Below are 23,522 nucleotides of genomic sequence, written 5' to 3'. Positions count from 1 at the left end.
CATACCAGCCATCTTTTGTGAGTCCAGCAAAGTGAACACATCACATAGTTAAAACCAGTAAGCAAAGAACTAAGTATAATAAATAAATAAATAATAAGTAAGAGAATACAATATTGTAACCCCTTGAATGAGGCTAGTTTGTTGATGTTTTGGTCCGAGGACCTTCTTCAGAACAGTCAAACAGCTCTCACAGGTGCTGTGAATATACAGGTTGGTGGTAAATGATAGGAGAACCATAACATGTTAAAACAAACCTGTTTTCAATTATTGTTGCTAGGCAACCACATTCAATGAGTGCTAACAAAAACCATGAACTGTATGCTACCTAATATTTCAAAGTTGGCAACAGTTGAAATGATTGAAAACAACTTACCTTAAATCTTCTTTAACACACTGCTCTGCCTCTTGCTGTTTTCTGTTCAGATCATGGTTACTACGGTTATCCAGCAAATGTCACCACCATGCCAAAGAAAAAGCTAATGACATTGGGCACTTTTACGCTCTGAGTTCAACTTTTTTTTATCTCGAGGGTGCTCCGTCAAAAGCGCGAGGAGCTTAGCAATGCAAAAGCATCGTCCAAAACACTACAGACTTCACGCTCAATGAAAACAATTACACAAAGCCACTGCAGGCTGCTAAACTGAACTCTGTCTTGTCAAGGCCTAACTGTGCTGCCAAGCAAATAGCGTCTCGGTGCTCCTTTGATATTTGCATGTATTACAGTCATATGCAGACTCATTGCAGAAACAGTGCGATTCACAAAGATCAGCGCTAAAGGCAACGTTCAGTTACAGAGAAAGTATCAGCGTCTTATGGACCTGAAGTGCATTAGGAGCTTCGTCGGCTCTGACTCATTTATTTTGGGATGAAATGACGTTGTTGTGTCATGAACAATAAATAAATAAAGCTCCCCAAAATGACATTTCTGAAAATACATAAAAAAAATGTTTTGATTCAAATCATCAATGAAGTTACGCTGCTGTGCCTCCTGCATGAATGTGCTCCTCTCTCATATTGGAGAAACACTCTTATCGTTCTGCTGCGCTTGAATCGCTGCAGGTGTTTAATGAACTCTAAAAATGTCCCCAAAAAAATCTTCAAAGAAGAGAATTCCATTAATATTTTCCTCATTAATGATTGAGGTATTATTTCACCCAGCAGCATATGCGTTCCCAATTAAAGGAGAGAAATTAAATGAGCAATGAGTTCAACAGGAATGGACTCATCTTGCTCAGGCTGACCCTCACCAACCGACACATTGGCCTCAAGCACAGTTATGCTTTGCCACATGGATGATTGCAATCCGTTCTTTGTGAGTTTGCCCCTGAGATGCTCTTATATAAAAACATAACGGTGGTTTTGACAGACGTGATGATTTTTTTAGTCTTGGAAGCAAAAAACGCAGCACATGCTGAACAACAGAGTTTACACTTTTGGTGATAGACAGCCATCAGAATCTCAGGGACACATGACATTTTTTTTTCTAGCTTTTTAAGGTTTCAATAATCTATAAGTCTGTTCTTGGCTTATCAACTTTCACAGCGTCATGTTCATTTAATACTTATCAATGATCCATAATATTCATAATAGCCCCTTGATGTATGCATGTCTGTTATCCAAAGTTAACAAAAACACAGTGTGCATTTTGAATGATCAATACTGAGGTTTGACAGCAGTTCCTGTCAAATAACAAAGACAGTGAAGCAGTGATGTGGTTTCTCTCTTACAGAGGGCTTGTATTGACTTTGCCATAAACGCCAGACCTCTGACCCGCTACATGCCCCAGAACACGCAGTCCTTCCAGTACAGGATGTGGAAGTTTGTGGTCTCACCTCCATTCGAGTACTCCATCATGATCATGATCGCTCTCAATACTGTAGTACTCATGATGAAGGTAAGAACTTTTGAAGAGGATATTAATAATACACTGCAGAGTTTTGTGGATTTGAAGTCAGTTCTGGATTCCTTAGCTAAGAAAATAAATTGTTTCACATTTTGAGAAATATGTTCATTGATACCACACCATACATCATGTCTGTACATTAATTATAAAGCTACCGCCAGCAGCATGTTAGCTTAGCATAACATATTGGAGCAAACAGCTAGCCAGGCTCTGTCCAAAGATAACATCCGAACTAAAAGCAATTTATTTTATGTGTGGTTATGATGGCCAAGAGCTAAGATACTGTAAGTCAACAAGTTGCTCACTGTAGCTTTATTTTAGAGAGTGGTATTGATCTTATTAAATAACTTTCAGCAAGAGAGCTAATAAGCATTACTTCCTCAAATTAGACACAAACTTGACCATTTGCCTCTGCCTTTCAGTTCCATGGAGCTCCAGACTTCTATGAAGCCATGCTTAAGAACCTGAACATAGTGTTCACCACTCTCTTCTCTCTGGAGTGTGTCCTCAAGATCATTGCTTTTGGTCCGTTGGTGAGTAACATTTATGAAAGAACTTTAAATATTCATAATAATAAAGAACAGCTAATGATTTTCAACTGTTGTTTCCCAGAACTACTTAAAGGATGCCTGGAACGTATTTGACTTTGTCACAGTGCTGGGCAGCATCACCGACATCCTGGTGACTGAAATCAATGTAAGAGCACCTGTCTCCACCCACTTCACCCTCACTTCAACAAGGCTGAATGCATTGTATCCATACCACACAGCTGGTGAAATAGTAATGAGCTAACATCAGCAAAGACGACCACATGGCAGCGGTCCAGACAGCTTTAGACTGCAGAGAGGGGGGGGTTATCATAGAGGGAGCCGAGGATGGAGGGATATTTAATGTGTGGTTTACAGTGGAGCAGTACTCTGTGTTGTTTGACAGTTTCTTTATTCAATCCACTTCCTTACTTCCTGTCCGTGCACTGACCTGTATATGTGTGTATTGTGAAGTAGCTTTTGGTTGATATACATGTGTGTCAAAGGAGGCTGGTCCATAGAGGAAGAGGAGGTTGCTCCTCTTCTATTTTTTTTAGAGGCAAGTAAATCAAAATATGAAAAAACTGAAGTGGTTGAAACAAACCATTAACAAATCTCCGTGTCATTTATGAAGTATATTTCATCTCTTATTTTGGAAAAAATTTGAAAATGATTTTACCCAAATGAGGATTTTTAAAACCATCTTTTATTAAAGCATTTTAAAAGGAATTGGAGTTCTTTGTAAAATCCTCAGAAATGTTAATAGTGCCTTTATCAGTAAACTATTTGTAACAGTCACACCAAAAAACTCTGAGCAAGCACACACAGCCAGCACCTTGTTCAGAAGAACATAATTCAGAGGTCCATGAACAACCACCATGACAACCTTCAAGCTGTCATTTTTCTGCTGACTTCACCATGGCAAGTATAAACGTCTTCTGTCAAATTAATGCCATCCTGGTTTTATCATGCCAATCTGTGATTGGCTAAAACAAGATAAAAAATTGACGCTCCGAGGTAAGACATCCTCTCTTTGGGTCGCGACCAATCAACAACCTGAACACAATATTGACATCACGTTGGTCAAATTGCAATATTCAGTTGTCACCTTCATTTCCCAACCACTATATTGAACGTGACGAACTGGTAAAGCTTAACGCCAAAAGTAGAGAGATAGTGAGTTGTGAGTCACAGTGTTACTGCTTTTTAATTGATCAATAGAAAGTAAAAGTAAGTGCCAACTAGTGAGGTAAAAAAAATATATTTTAAAAGCTTTTTAAATGCTTGCCAGATTAAAAGATTTACAAAATTTTAAAATAAGTCAGAAACCCATGTAAACATGCATGACGGGACATGTGGTTTTCCTCCTGTCAGCCGACAATGTGTGTATTTGTTGAACTGTATCAGTTTATGTTGTGCAATATGACTGTTCCTGTTCTCCTTCCTCTCAATCTGTTCTCCCTCTCAATCTGTCCTCATCTTCCTCTGCTATCTGTCTCTCTCTACCTCTACATTTCCATCGTGTTGGTTGTCATCACCGGTGTTGCCATGCCCTGGTCTCAAACATCACTAGACTACGGTGAGTGACTCTCTGTTGCCGATCACTGCTCTAAACGTTCTCATATATAAGATGTTATGGTATTTTGAATGTGATTTAAAAGAGTGCTTTGTCAAGTAAGTATTGCCCTTCCATAAAGTTGGGAAACATCTGAGAGACAAACTCAGAAAAATGATATTTGAGAGGCCGAGATATCTTGACTTAATACCTTTCAAACAGGCAACCTGGTCCATAAAGTAAATATGATGGCAATTTTACATGTCTGAAATCCCCAAGTCACTTTTATATGAACGTCTCAATGGTTTATCTGAATATGTCAGATCTGTAACATTTCTGTAACATGTTCACTATATAAAGGACAAAGTGATCTGTATGAGCTCATTTGAATGTATTAAGGAGATCCCTCTGATGCCAGATCTGTCTATATACATAACACATTCTCCCCTTGTGGTAAATGGGGGGAAATAATAATACAATCACAACCACAATAACCAGACTGGGACTCCCTCCCTATCTGTCATCTATGCCAGCTGCATGATGACATGATGAATATCCAGCGACACACTTGAACTCCTACTGCATGTGAACAAATAGTATTCAATGAGTCTGGACTTAATGTTATGTAATTTAGTGTTCTCTTAAACAGGCAGCCACATTTTAATGAATTACGAAGTTGATTAGAAAATGTATTGGGGGATTCACAGCAGGCAAGTATCCCTCATACTCCTGAGGGTCATTAACAAAGGCTCCATCAGCAACATAAGTTCTTAAATACATCAGTGGTGGAGCCTGTGGGAGATTACTATTTCACCTTACAGTTGTCACACTGCTGCTTCTCTGCCCCACCAGGTGTCAAATAAAGTTTCTTTGTCCTGTCATGTGTAACTAGAGCCATAAAAACTTAAGGCTGAGGGATATGAACAACAGACGGCCTGCACCCCAGTATGCCTGTAGTGGGGACCAGTGTGTGTCAGACTTTGCCAGAGATGGTCATATAATCTGTGTCTGTCTTTTTACAAGCTCCTCTTGTTTTGGTTGGGCTGGGTCTGAAAATAAAGACCCGCCTCTACTCGGGCAGCTGTGGCTCAGACTTTTAAAACAATTCAGCCCTGAACAGGCTGTGTTTATCAGTCACTTCTGAGGAGATTTGATGTCCTGTCTGTGTCTAACAGGACAGGCTGCTGAACCTGAGCTTCCTGAGGCTGTTCAGAGCCGCTCGGCTCATCAAGCTGCTGAGACAGGGCTACACCATCCGCATCCTGCTGTGGACCTTCGTCCAGTCCTTCAAGGTGCTCACATACATTATCACTACACACCGACGTGCAATTTCACAAACACACACCCATATACAGTAACTTGCAAGGTGGCAGCTGGACCAATCAGTACAGAGTATGGACCGGTTACTGGAGACTTGCCAGGTCACCTCCTTGGCTCTGCCAGAACTGGTGACCTGTAGCAAGGCACTGAAGCCCTAAAGCCAGAGATGTACTTGCTTTTCGCTCCACCTTTGCATGATGGCTGCCACGCGTATCCTGTGTCTGTTTGGTGGAGAATTGGTTGTGAACTTCCTCAAAGTGGCGATACACTGGATCCGTTGCATATGAAGAGAGTCCTATTTATTTTCTATCGAGAGCAGGAGATCCAGCCGGGCGTTGCATGATGGATCCTGCTCGGGGAGTTGACTAACAGAAATTTGCACAGTCATGACCCGACCTCAACTTTATGTAATTCAGGTCTGTCCATATATACCATGGATATATAAAGGGAACTGGATACAGCGTTGGAGGCAGGGCCCCCTTCATTCCTATGAAAGTTGCTCTTTGGCGTATGAAGCAAAAATGGCTTAAGTATAAAATTAGCCAAATCTTCTGGTGATCTTCCGCATACATGAGGCCATAGAGCTTGTGAACTGGGGTTTCCTTTAACCACTTCTCCCAACCCTCGGACCAGCCTCGGTCTCATTCACATGAACAGAAGAAGGAATATAACCCTGGATTCAGCTATCACCTATTTTGCAACTTTTAGGACCTAACAATTTAAAAAAGGGCTATTCAGGGTTCGCACTGGGAAGTTGATTTACCTCAAAAGAAAACTATACACTGAGTTACATGCTTCTCTTTCCCAATGTAAGTCCATGGGAAAGTCCTTGGGACAAATGAACGGTTGGCAGTGTCGAAGCCATGGCGTCCTGATCTCAGAATTAAACATTTAGTAATCTACTCGAGTTGGCCCTGTTCATTGTTTACGTCTTTGATCATGCAAATGTGTAATCTCTGTACGGTCTGAGTTCTCTGGTGTGCCCTCTAGTGGAATCCTCCAGTAACACCTGGAGTATGAAGGTAAATATCTGAAGTTGTCCGCGTCAAAGCGTGGTTAAACAGTTAGGCTGCTGCTGCTAACTGTTTTGGGTGTCTGACCAAGTGCAGTCCCATCACACCAACATCTCTCCACAACAACATGCATGTGTATGGGTCCAGTGGTGTATTTCAGTCAAAGAGTGATTCCATCCATCCATCCATCCATCCATCCATCCATCCTTCCGCTTATCCGGGGCCGGGTCGCGGGGGCAGCAAGCTAAGGAGGGTCCTCCAGACGTCCTTCTCCCCAGCAACACTTTCCAGCTCCTCCTGGGGAACCCCGAGGCGTTCCCAGGCCAGACGAGATATATAATCTCTCCAGCGTGTTCTGGGTCTACCCCGGGGCCTCTTACCAGTTGGACGTGCCTGGAAAACCTCTAAAGGGAGGTTTTCCACAGGCACCGTACCCGACTTCCACGCGACAGTGAAGAGACGTGTCAACCAAGACAGCCCAACAATGTCCAGAGCCTTTAGCATCTCCGGTCGAATCTCATCCACTCCTGGCGCTTTGCCGCTGAAGAGCTTTTTAACTACCTCAACGACCTCCGCCAGGCATATGGACGAGTCTTTCCCTGAGTCTTCAGACTCTGCCTCTTCCAAAGAGGACGTGTTGGTCGGGTTCAGGAGTTCCAAAAAGAGTGATTCATGATGATTAATGTTATTAATTACATGTGTTTCTGTCCTTTAGGCCCTGCCTTATGTTTGCCTTCTGATTGCTATGCTGTTCTTCATCTATGCCATCATTGGGATGCAGGTGGGTGATGCCGCTCTGCTGTGGTCACAGAGGCCATGATATTCATATAGTGGTTTACCATTTAAATGTTTTGGCCTGAACGTGACGGTAAAAATCCATTTTTCTCACTGTCTCTCTGCTGCAGGTGTTTGGCAACATAGATATGAATGAGGACACAGCTATCAATCACCACAACAACTTCCGTACTTTTCTCCAAGCTCTCATGCTGCTGTTCAGGTATTAGAAACCTTCTGAATTTGGGCATGCGATATATATATTTATATATATATATATATATACATATTTAGCATGCCTAGATAGGCTTGCAGCCATTTAAGGAATGAGCAACTACACCAAAATAATAGTGCTATTCAAAGATTACAATGGACCAAAACTAGAATTATTATACTGACCCTGAGGCAGCAGAGGATGCAGACTTCATCTTCCCACCAATCTTAAGAGAATTATCAACCAAATATACTAATATCAAAGGTATATAAGTACTACTGACGCATTCCCATGTAAGAAACATTTTAATGTTGGCTGGTCTGATTAGAGATGCTTAGCCCAGCACTGTTACTGGGTTTCATTTTGATTTTAGTTTCATTATAAAAGCATTAAAGGAGCCCGAAACCTTTCTTTCTCGATCCGATTCTTCCTCTGAGCCATGAGGTTTTAGTGCTTTCACATGAGAGATTTTTCTTTTTCTATCTGCGCTCTTCTTACTGATTTAAAGTTGGCGGGCTATTATGGAAGAGTGTGTGCTTCTGAGCATTAATCAGAATTAAACAACTTTCTATCTAAATCTTTTTTTAGTTGGTGGGTTGTTGCTTATTTTGCCATGCTGCTGTCAACCAAATGTGACCAAACCACATCCTCACCATGCTGCTGAATCAGAGAAGCTGAGTCTTTGAGTGTTAAACTCTTATAAATAAATAACACCTAAGAATGTTTGATTGTTGCTTATTTAATCATGAATATTTAATAAAGAACAATTTAAGCTTTAAGAAAGACATTATTGTAGCAACATTAAACAAGGTTTAACAACCAAGTAAATTTAGCTACAAGCATACTCCACACATGTTCAATTCAACTTCTGTTGATTCTACATGATCTGACTTTTTCTTTTTCACGTGTAAGTAAATGATTTCACAGCACAGAACCAACCTTGTCTGTGTGGTGTTGTTGAGGTTGGACTTTACGTCTCTTGTTTCTCTCTTCCTGTCTGTGTTTTTATGTGCATCAGGAGTGCGACTGGCGAGGCCTGGCATGAGATCATGTTATCCTGTTTGAGTCACCGAGCCTGTGACGAGCGCTCAGGGAACCATGGGAAAGAGTGTGGCAGTGACTTTGCCTACTTCTACTTTGTGTCCTTCATCTTCCTCTGCTCCTTCCTGGTTAGTGCTTAATTGAATGTAGACACTGTAGCTGTTGACCTCATGTATGCTGTCAGATGTGGTGTTCTTGTAGGAGTGTAAATAAATGTAATTTGACTCAGTGTATACTCACTTTAAGGTAATTACTATATTTTCAAATGTGTTGTTTTATAAATCTATAAACCTTAGAGTGCAATGATCAAATATATATATTTTTTTAATTCTTGATAAGTTTACTTTTTGAAAACATTAGATTTGAAGGAAAAATGTTTGATGTCATTTGTATATATCTGGCAATTTCCATACAGTGAGTAGCAATAAATGGACAATAGCAATGCTAGTAATCAAGGTTGAGAGGGTTTCTAATTACCTGTTCAAAAATCAAGTCAGTAACCTATCCCAAGAATCACAATTTTAAAGCAACATAACTTGATTACTTTCTGTTACTTTTGGATTACCTAATACCAAATATGTAAACAAAGGCAAGAGAAAAGAACAATGCAGAATTTTCCCACGTTATTAAGCAGCTGATGAAATCCCTTCATCATCAGTTAGTCCATTATCCATTAGTGCTGCTGGGTTCTAACTTGAAGCATCAGAATTGAATGAAGCCATTTGTCTTGTGTTATGTTTGCTGGACCTGAAATTAGAAGCGATTCTGTCAGCAAAAAGAGAATGTTGATGAACTGAAAGGTGCTCGAACCATCCTCGTGGTGATAACTTACTGGGATGTTGTTGCCCTGTTCTGCTTCACATAGTAAATAATGAGGAGGCATTTTTCTCACTAATGTCGGAGGCCATTGAGTGAAAATCTGCATGCATGTGCAAAGGGGTAAATGGTAAATAGACTTGTACTTGTATAGCGGGTTTCTAGTCTTCTGACCATTCAAATCGCTTTACCACTTCATGTCATCATTCACCTATTCACACCCATTCATACACTGATGGCAGGGGCTACCGTGCAAGGTAAACCTGAACTTGACACAAAGATTAATTTGTTCTTATTGGCAGGTGGCACCTTGCATTCAGTTAGTATGTGCTCCTTTTTATTTAATTTGTACTCCTGCTAGTTGGTATTCTGATTACGTCTTTACTTTCTGTGACAGAATAGTTAACCTTTTTTGTATCCTAATACATAACTCCGTTCTATGTATTCCAATACTCTCTGAGCCTGTCTGTATATAAGTTTGGCCTGCAATACTTTAATGAGAAGTCAGCTGACACAGTCAGGAGTCTTAATGTGAAGTCCTTCATACTACTACTGTGATGATCATGATGTCAAAACTCCAGTTACACCAGAACGTATTACAGCTCAGTTCAGGGTGGTGCTAGGAGCTTAGACACACGGTGACTTCTTGCAAGACTAGCTGGTGAACTACTGTAAATGGCCGGCTAACGGCTAACCAGCTAGCCAGCCAGGAACATGCCAGCGCTAGTCACTCACAGAAGCGCTTTAAGCTAGCTGGCTCAATTGGTAGCCCATAGAGCTCGCTGGCTTACTAGAGCATGATGGGTAGCTTTTTTCAAGTGACAACTTCATTTAAGCAATGCGACTGTGGCTCAGATGGTAGAGCGGGTCGTACATCAATCAGAGGATCCCCGGCTCCGCCATTCCATGTCTATGTGTCCTTGGGCAAACACTTAACCCAAAGGCTGAGCCATCGTTGTATAAATGGGTGTTAACGATGACATGTAGTGTAAAAGCGCTTTGAGTTGTCGCAAGACTAGAAAGAAGAATAGAAGAACAAGTCTATTTACAATCCCCATGCATCTTTTGTGAAACAGCTTATACTCCGACGGAGCAGGGTAACATACAAGTGGATGGTTCAACACAGCTAAAATGCTAAAATACAGTGCTGGATTTAATTTGCCTCCACTAGCGGCTCAGCTGATCATGCTAGTGTCATTGAGATCAGTTTACTTAAATGAACTATTTACTGTTGTATTGCTTCAACCGGGTCAAGGCATAAACTCTACGTAATGGTTGTGTTCCAGATGCTGAACCTGTTTGTGGCCGTCATAATGGATAACTTTGAGTACTTAACCAGAGACTCCTCCATCCTGGGGCCTCATCACCTGGATGAGTTCATCCGGGTTTGGGCCGAGTACGACCCGGCTGCATGGTATGTTCACGCCTCCCTCTGGGCCCCAGAGAATGGCATACAAAGTAAAGCAGGGTGAACAGATAGCCTAACTTTACTCCTCTCTTTCCTGTTCCGGGTGACTATGGTGACTAAATGAGGCGTCATGCACAAGTCTTGTTCCTGTACCTTGTTGTATGCCAACCCACTTAAGATCAATGATTTATTTTAAAGCTGTCTTGAACGTTTATGTATTTATGTGCTTGTTCTTTTCCACAGCGGACGGATTTCCTATATGGATATGTACAATTTGTTACGCATTATCTCACCCCCCCTTGGCTTAGGGAAGAACTGCCCTAATAGGGTAGCATACAAGGTTTGCAAATACCAGACGTTTCCGTCACTAGGGTGCTTTGTGTACTTCTATGCCAAAAGACTTAACTGAATGGCTGTGCACCAATGAAATCGCCTTTACACGAGCACCCGCCCCTCAAACTGACTGGCTTTGGTTGATGATGCCGGAGTGGAAACAAAGCTTTCAAAGCCACAGCATTGTCCAACATGCTGCCTGCCATGCATACTCTCTCCTGTCATTGGAGGTCTAAGAACAGAGACAGTCGTATGCTGTGAAGATTCTAAAGCCTTGAGGCAGTTTTGTGTTATGTGGATTTGGGCTAGATGAATACAAATTGATGACTTGTCTTTAAAAAAATGGAAATTAGATCAAAAGCCTTATGAAGGATGCCATTTGATATTTTCATGAAACCAGGCTATGCCCAACCAAAGCTTGGGCTGGCATTGAAACCTTTGTCTCCGTGCACCAGTGGGATGTCTGCTAGCATGCTGAGGCAGACATCCCCGTTACAATGCTGTCATTTCTCTTCCCTCCCATCAGCATTCTGTGTGTTGGGTCAACCCATCCTCCCATCTTCTCTTCCCCCCTCCCCACCCCTGCCAAACTCACTATTTACCATTCCATGTTTCCTGTCAGGGATCCTGAGCTCCACATTGATGCATCCCTGTGCCCTGAAACAGAGGCCGAGGATGACATCCACCTCACATCTCACTCTGGGAAATCTATTAACAACAGATTTCTGTTTTTCCCTTCCATGAATCTCTTTTTTTCTACCCTTTGTTCCTCTCCTCCTTCTCTAACTCCCCATCCTTCTCTGTTTGCGTTTGGTTTATCTTTGATTTCCCACCCTTTGAAGTGGCCGTATCAAGTACCTCGATATGTATCAGATGCTGCTCCACATGTCCCCACCCTTAGGTTTGGGAAAGAAATGTCCACCAAGAGTCGCCTACAAGGTAGACCCTCCTCTTCCTCCACCTTCTTCCCTGTGCTCAACATTTTCTCTCCCATTGGCGTGAACTCAAGCCAATGTCTGTGCTCTGTAGTGTTCCCTCGTTTCTTCACTTTGTTTTGCTAGCACTCTGATATTTTTTGTATAAGCCCCTTCCTCATCTTTACTGTCTTTACTGTTTCTTTGTGTGGGCTAATACCCATCACTTATGATAATAACATGGAGCTAAACTAAGAAGACCTAAAGTTATGTTAATTAGCATATCGTATTATGTTTATGGAGGAAATCTGCTCCCTTGTGTCATATGATTATTATCATTTCTTTTGAATGGTACGCCCTAGGTGGGATTTTATTTTGTGTGTGTGTGTGTGTGTGCGTGCGTGCGTGCGTGCGTGCGTGCGTGTGTGCGCGTGTGTGTGTGCGGCTTCTGTTGCTTTTCTGTGGGAGCAATACTTTCTCTGTGTGCTTTACACTTTGTGGTTCTGTCTTTGCTCATTCCCTCTCATTCTATCTGTCATCTCATCACAGTCTATCCACTGTTGGAAATATTTCTGTGTGTGCTATTGCGTGCATTTGTTTTTGTGTATTAGAATGTCCGTGCTACACAGCATTAATACAATTTTTTTTTATGCATTTATTTATTTTTGGCTAAATATTGATTGAGATAACTGAGAAAAAGACAGCGTTTCCACCTGATAACAACAAGTGATCGGTATATGGATATCTTATCAATGCGATAACCGTCATCAACATCTCGCAGTGGTCTGGCTACATTGCGATCAGATCTCAGACAGAAGTAAATGACATTTGGACTCTGTGATCACATTCTTAAAAGTCTTAAGAATGTGATCAGATTCAACAAGTTGAAAGGTGAAATGTGTGAGACCAAGGGCACATGACTGCCAGCTGCAGCCGAGCTAGCATTAGTCCTAGCAAGCTTCTCCAGGGACTGCGATTAGCTTCTTACAGTAGAGGGAACATTAGCCTGCTGAAGAAAAGATAACACTTTATTGATCCCAAGCAAGAAAATATAGTAGTTTTGGAACAGCACAAGGACAGTATCGAGAAGTATAGAGAAGTATACCGATGTGACCGTTTCTTCCCAATTAAAGCTTACTTTTTGAAACATGCTAAAAACTATTTAGGCTTCCACTCTTTTGGGACCATAGAGTATGGCAAATAGACCACCATGGAAATTATTTACAGATAAAGCTCTTTGAGACTTTGTAAATTGGATTCGACACAAATGATGAAATTCTGTCATTACAAATGCTTTTTGACAATCAGAAAAAACTATTCTCATGGCGTTGTGTTCTGTTCTGGGGGGATTTGATGCCTCAGCTGTCTCTGCTGACATGTTACCCTTGCCTTGCATATTGTTGTTGAGATTCACCATGTTAGTTGACAAGTCCACAGGCTCCGCCTACCTAATGATGCATGCTGAGATCTACTCACAATGTAAGCAGAATGGAGATGATAATACCAGGTGTAAATGTGGTGGTTTAAAGCCCATGTGGACACAATGTGGCTGTAAAGATTTGATTTAAGTAAAATATAGGACCTCGTTCTCTGTGAATTTTTTCGACAAGCATTTGGTCTAAGACACTTTCAAATCAGTCTGGTATCACAGAAATACATGAAATGACAACAACCAGCACATGATGTTTTGTGGCACATAATGTGTTAAAATGAACTGCAAAACCACACATTACTTGCCACAACCATCTAATACGCTGTTAAGAGACTGCAGTCATTTCAAGTATTTCTGTGAGATCATGATGGTCTGTACTGCTGTCTTTCTAATTGGGCAGTTTGCAGTTGTGCGTCTACGTATGTGTTGGTGAATGTGTGACCACATGCAGATTGGCGTGGTTGTACAAGTGTGTTTGAGTTTGTCTTCAGCTCTTCATCCCTGTCTCATTCTGACTCTGGTCTTCCTTACTTTCTGCACTTCCACTGATAGCACATGTAGGTGAATGCTTTTTGTGTTCAGGGGAGCTCAACTCTTACAACAACAATCCCACAACATTCTATATATGCTTATAGTGGTGCCATTGGTTCTGTATGAACCAAGTCTTCCTGCTAAGGCTGCCCAGGCTTGGTGGAATGGACACTCTTTATTGCTAACTGCCACTTTTCACGTATAGCATACTCAACCCTCTCAACTGCAAGTTGACGATTGTTAGGATGGCAACCACAGAGTCGAGCTCCTGCGACTGTCGATGCACCTTCATGGTTATGCGTTACATGCCTACTCTCCACCTTTTTTTCGGTCAATGTCAGTCTTGCACCAGTGCACTTTGACTTGCAGCGTAGTGCATACTGTAGCCAATAGCAGTGAATGTGAATGTCTAGTTTGTCTCCTCTGTACGTACTAGCAGAGAAGGCTTTTTGTGTGCTGAACCAAGTCCCTGTAATATTTGATCAATATGGCCAAACTTGCACATTCTTAACTAAATTTAGCAAAGAACCTTTACGTACTTTATGCGTAGAGAGTGGAACCATTGACGGTTTTGGATCACAGCAGCACACAGATGGATTTCTCTGGGTGAATGGTGTGTTGTGATGGGGCTGGGTGCTGTCGCTGAGTGATCTAAAGTCTCGCTGTCACCACTCATCTCCTCTCCTCAGCGCCTCGTCAAAATGAACATGCCCATCGCTGATGACAACAGCGTCCATTTTACCTCCACCCTGATGGCCCTGATTCGCACTGCCCTGGAGATCAAATTGGCCTCAGGTCAGTTAAAAAACACCACACATCATTAGAATAGAGGGATTAAAAATGACTAGAATAGACTAATGTAATGACCTGTTCTCTCGGTTTACATCCTACGAAAAGACAACATATGAATAATGTTGGTTTGAGAAAAAAGCATGAACTATAGATCTAACAGAAAAAGCCAGTCAGAGTTGTGTAGAGTTCGTTTTTTTTAAGCTTACATTTAAAAGAAAATACAGGAGTAACAATGACAATTTTAGAGTTTTGGTTATATGACAGGAGATACACGGTAACCAAGGTTACAACTCTTGACCTACCAAGAGCATTTTCTGCTGAACTCTGCATATAAATATATATGTTGAACATCTTACAAGTGGTCAGAAGACTTTCTTGAAGAAATGTGAAGACGGCAAGGTATTCTCCTCTCTCATTTCAGACCAATTAAAGATAAGGGAGTGCATTTGAGCATTTTTCCGTTGAAAAGATGTTTAGAAAAGGACTATGGTCACCAGCGAAAAGACGTTCAAAACTGGTTCCAAAGTGATTTTTTTTAAAGACTATTTGAAGAAGTTGATTCAATGTTCACATCTAGACAATAATTCATTGTAATTGCAATAATTCATTTTTTCATCCACTACATTGTGCTTATAGTAACATATCGTCATTTTAGAGGCTTACTAAAAAAACACATACACATTTTTCATTTGAAAGCCAATATTGCAAATATCGGTTAAATATGTTAAATGTTTAATCAAAACCTTCAAATAGTCTGTGAAAAAATTCTTCAACGTATTTTAACCATAACCGTGTTTTAAGCTTAAAAATCATCAGTAAAATATGTAGCAATTAACATACATAGTCATACTAACAAATCAACAGTTTCTTCTAAAAGAACAAAGAAGAGCATGTGACACAGGTAACAATACTATTTTTATTTATTAAGCAACACTTAAAATAGAACATGAACAATGTTCTTTAAATACAACTACAATGAAATAGAAAATACATAAATGTTGGCAGTGCAAACAATAACAAAATCTCCCTTTCCTTCTTTAAATGTCTTTGTCATCTTTTTACCGTTGACCATAGCCGTTATTTAAACTTCTCTTCAACGAAAAAATGCATACTGGGATAATACACAGTATAATACTTTACACTGTTTGTATGTTGCTGTTTGTCAAACAACAATCTTTTTTTTTTCTCTTGTTTGTTCATCACATTGTTTCATATTACATTCATTTTATAACGTTGAGCTACAGTGACAGCCCATAGACAGTGGCTAACATTAACTTACACTCATGTTTATGTTTACTGTTGGCCCATGCTGCAGTATGCTGCAAGCTAACATGCTAACCCTACAGGCTAGCAGCCTAGCCCACATCGTGAGCAGCATAAAATTATACTAATGGTGCTAATTTCGGATTGCATTGTTGGAATCCAGCAGTTCAAGTACCTACAAAGTAGTTAGCGTGAAGCCTCACGTTTATTCCTTCAACTCGTTCACCTCGCTCCACAATCCAGACCGGTGATGCATTCAAAGTAGTAGAAGCAGTCTGAGACAAAGTATCTGAGCTTGTGTGTTACAGTAGTAAGCACACTCTTATTTTACATGAATGTATAGAACTGCTCCCATCATACTGTCGTAAAAGCTTCTTGTTGGCAGCACACAGTCTATATAGTTCCAGATTTATGACATTTTATATGAAACATTAAATGTGTTTAAATCACGTCTTTGTGTAATATGACTCCGGAGAAATGAGTTCACAAAAACCAACATAGTCTCTTTTTCAACCCACAACTGAACAAATCCTTTTAGATTTATAGATTTTAAAACTAATTTGTGTTTTACAACACACGTTCAATCCGAATATCACCCAGTTTTCAAATAGAAATCAACGTTTAGAAATTCTGGTTGGTGCTCCATGGGAACCTAGATAATGGTATACTGCAAATGATGGGGGACCGGAAAGTGAATATGCATCTTATGATATCTTTTATCATATTTAAAACCATGTATGCCTTAAATGGGTACATAATCTGCAGTTTTAAGATTTAAATCTGGTGTCATTTAAGACAAAATGTAGGCTTAAAACATCAGGAGAAAAACTAAGATAATGCTTCCATGACCAAATGTAAGCAAACATTATGTGTAAGGTCATCCATATGATTGACATCATATGAAAAACTAAAATGGTATTAAAGGTTTAGACAGGTTGTTTAACATTGCAACTGTAACAATTAATGCCATTTTTTGCATTGCATTTAAAATGTTACCACGTAACTAATGGACTGAAGAAAATGAATGTCAAATGAATAACATATTTCTTGAAATGATGTCTTCAAACATCATCTCACTGTTATGTTATGTAAATTGGTACCTTTAGCAGCCAGCCAGTCCCAGCCAGAGTGACAGAAAGCTGGCTGCTATTTATTGTTCCCAGAGCTGGAAATAAACAGATCTTGCCTACATTTGTGCTCATTAGAAGGTTTTGTGCTGGGCCGCTGGAATTTTTTCTCCTGGCTTCACAGCTTCTATCTGCACTTTTAATGAGGCTTTCTCATTGTGCCTGGCCCCTGGAACAGCTCATTCTGCTTTGCTTGCTTTGTGTCATATATCAAAATAAGTTGGAAGATGTTACTTTTTTTGTCTATCTTTTCCCCCTTTTTATTTAAATCACTTTATATGGTGCTGTTACTGGCAGTTGACATGTGTCTTAATAAACAAGGTTTAAAGTGTCTCTCTGTGGATTTCCAGGCATGGTAGCCCAGCGCTTATCTGACGCTGTGTTAAAGAAGGATTTGTCTACAGTGTGGCCCAGTCTCTCTCAGAAGACCATGGATCTGTTGGTGACACCACATAAACGTAAGCATGTCACCATCATCTACATGTTGAACTCTCTGCTTTTATCTCAACCTGACTCTTACGCAACGTTACAAAGATTACAGAGAGTGATCTTTTTTTAACAAAAGTAACAGAAATGTTTGCACAACACATCATGAAAAGGCATGTGATGCATACATCAGTGTAATGTACGGTGTGCATGGAAGCTGAGGATGGTGTGTTAGGCCAACTTTAATGGCGGGGTCGCCACTCTCCCAGAGAGACGTGTATTGTTATTGTGTTGGATAACACTACAAAATATCTGTCGGGGCATTTTTTTTAAACAGGTTACTTATTTTACAGTGTGTTCACTACAAAAACTTGTTGCTTCCTTGGAAAGTGACATGTTGTGTAACAGCAAACAAATCAACAGATCAGATGCAAATAGTAGCTCAAACTTCCCTGATCTGCATGACCTGGTATTAGGTATTTCCTGTAAGTTCTGTCAAGATGCTTTTGTTTACCTTAAAAATCTATTTTAATAACTTTATGTGAATTAATCAAATCAATCTCTGTAAGAAGTTCCTTTTTTCTAAAGATTTTTTTTAAGTAATCATTAAGGAGACAAGCAGGTAAATCGAGATGAATCAAGGAGAAAGGAATGAGTCAGCAGAATTTCCTTTCTTCTCTCCTCTCCTCTCTGTACTCCGAGACGCCACCTATATCTATCCTGTAGGGAGTGAGGATAGTCCCGCCGCATAAAAGCTTCACCGTGGAGGACGTTTTGTTGGCTGTCAGTGAGCAGTGAGGACATGCTTTGCATCAAGAATGAATGAAGCAGTGGTTGTGTTCTTGAAAGATCTGCCTCATGTCTATGAGCTGATAGAGAGCGGCGTGTTTATCAGGAACATATTTGTGCGGTTCTCCCCGCTGTCAGCTCCCTCCACGCAGTTCAGTCCGGTGTTCCGCTGTTTATATCTAATGTGTCGTTAGAGAACGAGCTCTGTAGGTTTGGTAAAGTTGCCAGTGGATTTAAAACAGTGAGTCTAGGATGTAAAGATCCCAAACTGAAGGACGTTTAGTCTCTGAGGCGGCAGGTCTTCATGTTTTGGGACTCACGTACGCAAACACTGGAGGTGTGTTTAGGAGTAAAGCATGGTGATTGTTATTACCTGGTAAAGTACAAGCACATCCAGCAGAAAACAATGAGGAAGAAGCTTCTACAAGTGTAGCAGGCAGAGATCTCACTGTGATAAGAAATGATAACAGGGTTGTGTTCCCATCAGGATCAATTCATTATTGGTGGTGAATCTAACTGCACTATAGACTTCACTGTAAGCAGGACAAGTGGATAAACCCCATCCACAGTCATCTTAGAGCCTTAACAGTATCATCACACACCTGGACCTGTTGTATGCATCGAGAGTCAAACATCCACAATCCAGACAGTACACATGGGTGAGGGTCTGCAATAACAGGGTGAGTATAGCCAGAGTAGACAAGATCTACATTTCTCAAAGTCTCAGCTCAGGATTAGTTTACATCAATATAAGTCCCTTTGGCTGACAACCACCTTGTCACTATGGATTTGATAATTTCACAAGGTGCAACGGGTTAAGTCCTACTGGCTTTTTCAAGGACAAGCTCCTGCAAGACAGTCTTTTCTGCCAGAACTTTGAGTCCTTTTGGCAGCTGTGGAAAATCAAAAAGCTTATTTTTGTTCTTTGAAGCTGTGGTGGGAGTTTTTTTTGCCAGTAGTACACCTTACATTCCACTGCTAAGATCAAGGCAGCAGTTCAGGAGCTGGAGGGCAACATTAGGGTTATTGAGGAGGGGCTACGCAGAGAAGCAGACCCTGTGACCAGTCAACTGCTGCAGGAGAAGAGGTTGGAGTTGAGCTCCTTTCTTTCTTCTTCAACCTGGAGAGATCAGTGGCATAGAGGAAGCAGATGACCTGCATTAGGCTTTCTGGAGGCAGGGTGAACACACCAGTCCGGGCGAGATTAGGAACCATGCCATGGAGTTCTACGCTGACCTCTTTGGGGCGGAGCAGTGCAACATGGAGTGTCGGCAGGAGCTCTTGGAGGGGCTTCCTCAGCTCAGCCCGGAGGAGAGAGCTGCTCTGGATTGTGAGCTGACTCTGGAGGATCTGACAGTTGCTGTCAATCAGATGGCAATGAGACAGGCACAAGGGATTGATGATCACCCTGCTGACTTTTATAAACGTTTCTGGAATAACCTTGGACCTGACTCGCATAATGTTTTGTTGGAATGTTTCAGATCAGGATCTTTTCCTGTCTGTCAGCGAGTGCAACTTTCGCTGCTGCTATCAAAAGGTGCCCTGGCGTTATTCAGGAACTGGAGGCCAGTTGCCCTCCTCTACTGATTATAAGGTGCTTTCTAGAGCAGTATCAAATAGACTGAAGGACAACCTGGACTTAGTTGTACATACAGATCTTAGTTGTACATACAGATCAAAGCTATTGTGTACCTGACAGGACAATTATGGACAGACTTTTCTCATGAGAGACACTTTGGGTTTGTGCGTGAATGACAATGTAAACTTTGGGATTGTGTCTCTGGATCAGGAGAAAGCTTTTGACAGGGTGGATCATTCTTATGTGTTTTCTGCACTCTTTTGGTTTTGGTGGTGATGGTTTTCTGGCTTGGGTTGGTTTATTGTACAGTGGTGCTCAGTGTTTGGTGAAGACGGGGGCAGGGCTGGGTCAGCCAATCCCTGTACAGCGAGGGACAGGACAGGGTTGTCCTATTTCAGGTCAACTTTATATCTTAGCCATTGAGCCCTTGCTGTGCAGGTTGAGAGGTCGGCTCAGTGGCCTCTCATGTCCTCTAGCCATGATCGTATTCCTACTGTATCTGCTTATGCAGGTTATGTATGTGTCTTTTTCTCCAGTCCGGAGGGCATTCATTGTCCAGGACACCTCTTCTTTGTATGAAAAGGCCTCATTGTCAAGGGTGAACTGGGCAAAAAGTCTTGTTGGTGGGACGGTGGAGGGATCAGGCAGTGCCCATTCTTCCTGGTGGACTTGAGCGGGGGAAAGAGGGACTGAAAGTGCTGGGAGTGTTTTGGGTCAATGAGGGCTTTCAAGCTAAGAACTGGGAGGGAGTGAAGGAGAAAGTGTGCACTCGGTTGTCTAAATGGAAGTGGTTGCTACCCAAGCTGTCATATAGGGAAAGGATTCTGGTTGCCAATTAGTAAGTCGCCTCGACTCTCTGGCACAGACTCATTACTTTGATGGCAAAAAGAGGCCTGATAGAGGACATGCATACTTTTTTCTTGTCTGGCAGGCACTGGTTACCGGGTGCAGCTCTGTACCTGACTGTTGATGAAGGGGGCAAGGACTGATTGACATCCATTCCAAAATAGCCTCTTTCAGACTCCAGACAGCTCAAAGACACCTGTACAACTGTGGCCCAAGCTGGCTCGACACAACTCGACTGCTGCGGAGGAGAGCTGGGCGGCTGAGCTACGATAAACAGCTGTTCCTCCTGCAATCAGAGAACTTGGACCCTACTGGACTAGCATCTTTTTACAGCTCTGCACTACAGGCAATGCAGATCTTCAAGACCACACGTGCAAAAATGTAGGTTCCCGAATGTGGTTGTTTGAGGAACCTTTGATTTTTAATAACTTTAAACAGACTCAGACACTGCAACCTGCCAGCCTGTGAGCCGGTCTCAGAGAGGCTGGCTGCACCAAACTGGGCCATCTGATGAACATGATGGTGATATTGTTGGAAACCCTGAGAGAAAACAGCAACATTACCTCAGTCAGGCTGATCAACAGAGTGGTGGAGGAAGTTCGGGTCGCCCTGTCGATAACCCAGATGAAAGAGTCGAGGTGGACTGGCAGCTGGCTGTCTCTGTACAAGGTCCCTGTTGAAAAGCTGACAACAGACGGAGGACGGAGGGTTGTACACGGTGCAATAGCTACAAACAGATACAGAACTCACCTTGATCCTGAAATGGAGGAGGGGTGTTTTTTTTGTTCTCAGGGTGAAAGTCTCTCATTTGTTCAGTGTCGATTGTCAGCTATGTTTGAACTTTTAAAAATGTGGTTCCAGGGATATGGAAAGGTTTTTCGTTTGGTTTATTTATTTTTGGTCCGAAATACTCTAAGCTAAGAAGAAAACTATACATAGATTAGTGAACTTTTTGTCTGGTACTGCTAAGATGGCCATTTGGCTGACATGTAGGAACCAGGCCTCGAGTGCTGACAGTGTGCAGCAAGTACTGGATTTGGAGAGACTGCTGAAGGCCCCACTGGTGGAATATGTCTATTTTCAGATGATGGACAATGTGCAGGCCAGCATTTGCATATGGGCTGTCAGGGGTTTTATGCTCTGTGGAGGAGGATGGAGAGCTGACGGTTATTTGACGTTTTTTTGATTAGAAAAACTTCAGTGATATGGTGGCTCCCTGCAATGGTTTAATAAAGGGACTTCGAAAACCAAACCTCTCCTCTCTTCTCATGTCCTTTCCCTGCACCGTCATCCTACTTCACATCATTTCTTCTCTCCTCACCTCCTCAGACAATGAACTGACCGTAGGGAAGGTTTATGCGGCCCTGATGATCTTCGACTACTATAAGCAGAATCGAGCACGGAGGCAGCAGCAGCAACAGGGCGTGTCAGGCTCCAAGGTACAACATCCACACCACAATTGCCTGCACAATGCACATACACTGCTCACACACATACACACAAGTACACTGAGGCACACACACATTGGATGTACTAGTGCAAACCTTTATGCATGCGCCCACATACTGTATATAATGCTTGCACAGACTGATACACACTTTGACTATATGCCTGCATGCATACACACATTCAGCAGATGCTTTTGTATCCACTAGCCATTCACTGGTAGATTACAAAAACCATCAACAGCTTTGCCAATTTCATTTTTTTAAAGTACCCAGTAATTGGTTATTAAAGGCACATTTATCAGCCATAGCCAAAGATGAACTTGCATTTGGTTACTGGCTGGTGTCTACTAATGTACAGGTGCATGTTGGTTTCAGCACACACAAAAACTCACACAGATGTACCACTTACAAGCATGACTGCGAGAAATGAATATTTTGGCCCATGTCTCTACATGTGGGTGGTACTGAGACCCTGCTGTCAGACCTGGGTGCAACAATATTCTGCCTGCTGCCTCTGAATGTCTTCAGCATGTTGCCATACGTCTCTCCTCCACAGTGCAAGGTCGGGGCTCTGTTTAAGCCATTGCTGCCTCTGACTCACATGCAGGAGAAAGATCTGCACAGAGTGGAGCCTCCCAGCATGCATCAGCCCCATGCCAAGTCCCAGCCACAGACCAGACCTAGCTCCAACTCCCTCAACAATGGAGGCACGCTGTAAGTTCAACGTTTCAGGAATTGAAACTCATGGTACCACATCAAGACTAAAAACTACATCCAGGGTAAAAATACCTTCTACCGACGGGGGCAAAAATATCCAAAATACAGTCGTGATTTACCCTAAGAAAAAACTAAAGACTTATAGAATGAAGTTGTTTAAATGTGTGCGGAGGTTTTTATTTGCGTTTGCGGTTGCAATTTGCACATCTTCAGTTCCTGATTTACTAAGAGAGCAGCAGGAAGTTATTACGAAGTCAATGAAGTGGGAAAAGGGGGCTCAACAGGTCCAGTACCTGAGAGTGGAGCAAGTGGAGAGGGCTTGAGATGAATGTTGGTACTGAGGTAAATAAAGCCAAACTTTGACTTAAATCTAACAAAATAAAGAAAAGCTTAGTTGTATATATAGATGTATTCCTGTTTCTACCACAACCTTGCTTGTGGCTCTAGTAACTCATCTGAAACGACCATTTCAAATTGAGTGACCTCCAGCAGCATTTCATTTCCTATCTCTTTGAACATGTCTCCACACTCCCTTAAGTGATGAGGAGAGAGACGCACCATGCAAACACTCAAACAAACGACACACAAAGTGTTTCTCCACCCGCTTGTGACGGTTTGATGAATACAGAACATGTGTTTGAGACACAATTCAACATCTGGGACTGAAAACTGGTGTAATTGCCACATCAAATCTGGCCCCGACACCTAAGAATGCGTTTACTACAGCAAGACAAAAAAGGTAGGGGCCGGTTTT

General features: G+C 41.7%; 1 protein-coding gene across 1 annotated transcript in view; it reads left to right on the top strand.

The window, feature by feature from the left end:
• The window catches only part of cacna1ba (calcium channel, voltage-dependent, N type, alpha 1B subunit, a), a 126,103-nt gene that overhangs the window by 88,528 nt on the left and 14,053 nt on the right, over positions 1-23,522 (top strand). The window contains exons 33-46 of the mRNA XM_054611009.1: positions 1,730-1,894; positions 2,326-2,436; positions 2,516-2,599; positions 4,004-4,009; positions 5,161-5,277; positions 7,034-7,099; positions 7,224-7,315; positions 8,325-8,475; positions 10,450-10,577; positions 11,747-11,843; positions 14,471-14,576; positions 17,314-17,421; positions 21,933-22,042; positions 22,608-22,765. Coding sequence (XP_054466984.1) covers positions 1,730-1,894; positions 2,326-2,436; positions 2,516-2,599; positions 4,004-4,009; positions 5,161-5,277; positions 7,034-7,099; positions 7,224-7,315; positions 8,325-8,475; positions 10,450-10,577; positions 11,747-11,843; positions 14,471-14,576; positions 17,314-17,421; positions 21,933-22,042; positions 22,608-22,765 — 1,499 coding nt within the window. The remainder of the gene's footprint in view (positions 1-1,729; positions 1,895-2,325; positions 2,437-2,515; positions 2,600-4,003; positions 4,010-5,160; positions 5,278-7,033; positions 7,100-7,223; positions 7,316-8,324; positions 8,476-10,449; positions 10,578-11,746; positions 11,844-14,470; positions 14,577-17,313; positions 17,422-21,932; positions 22,043-22,607; positions 22,766-23,522) is intronic.

The sequence above is a fragment of the Anoplopoma fimbria genome, chromosome 13, assembly GCF_027596085.1.
Source record: "Anoplopoma fimbria isolate UVic2021 breed Golden Eagle Sablefish chromosome 13, Afim_UVic_2022, whole genome shotgun sequence".
Lineage (NCBI taxonomy): Eukaryota > Metazoa > Chordata > Actinopteri > Perciformes > Anoplopomatidae > Anoplopoma > Anoplopoma fimbria.
The sequence above is the reverse complement of the archived record's forward strand: the minus strand, read 5'-3'. Positions and strand labels throughout refer to the sequence as shown.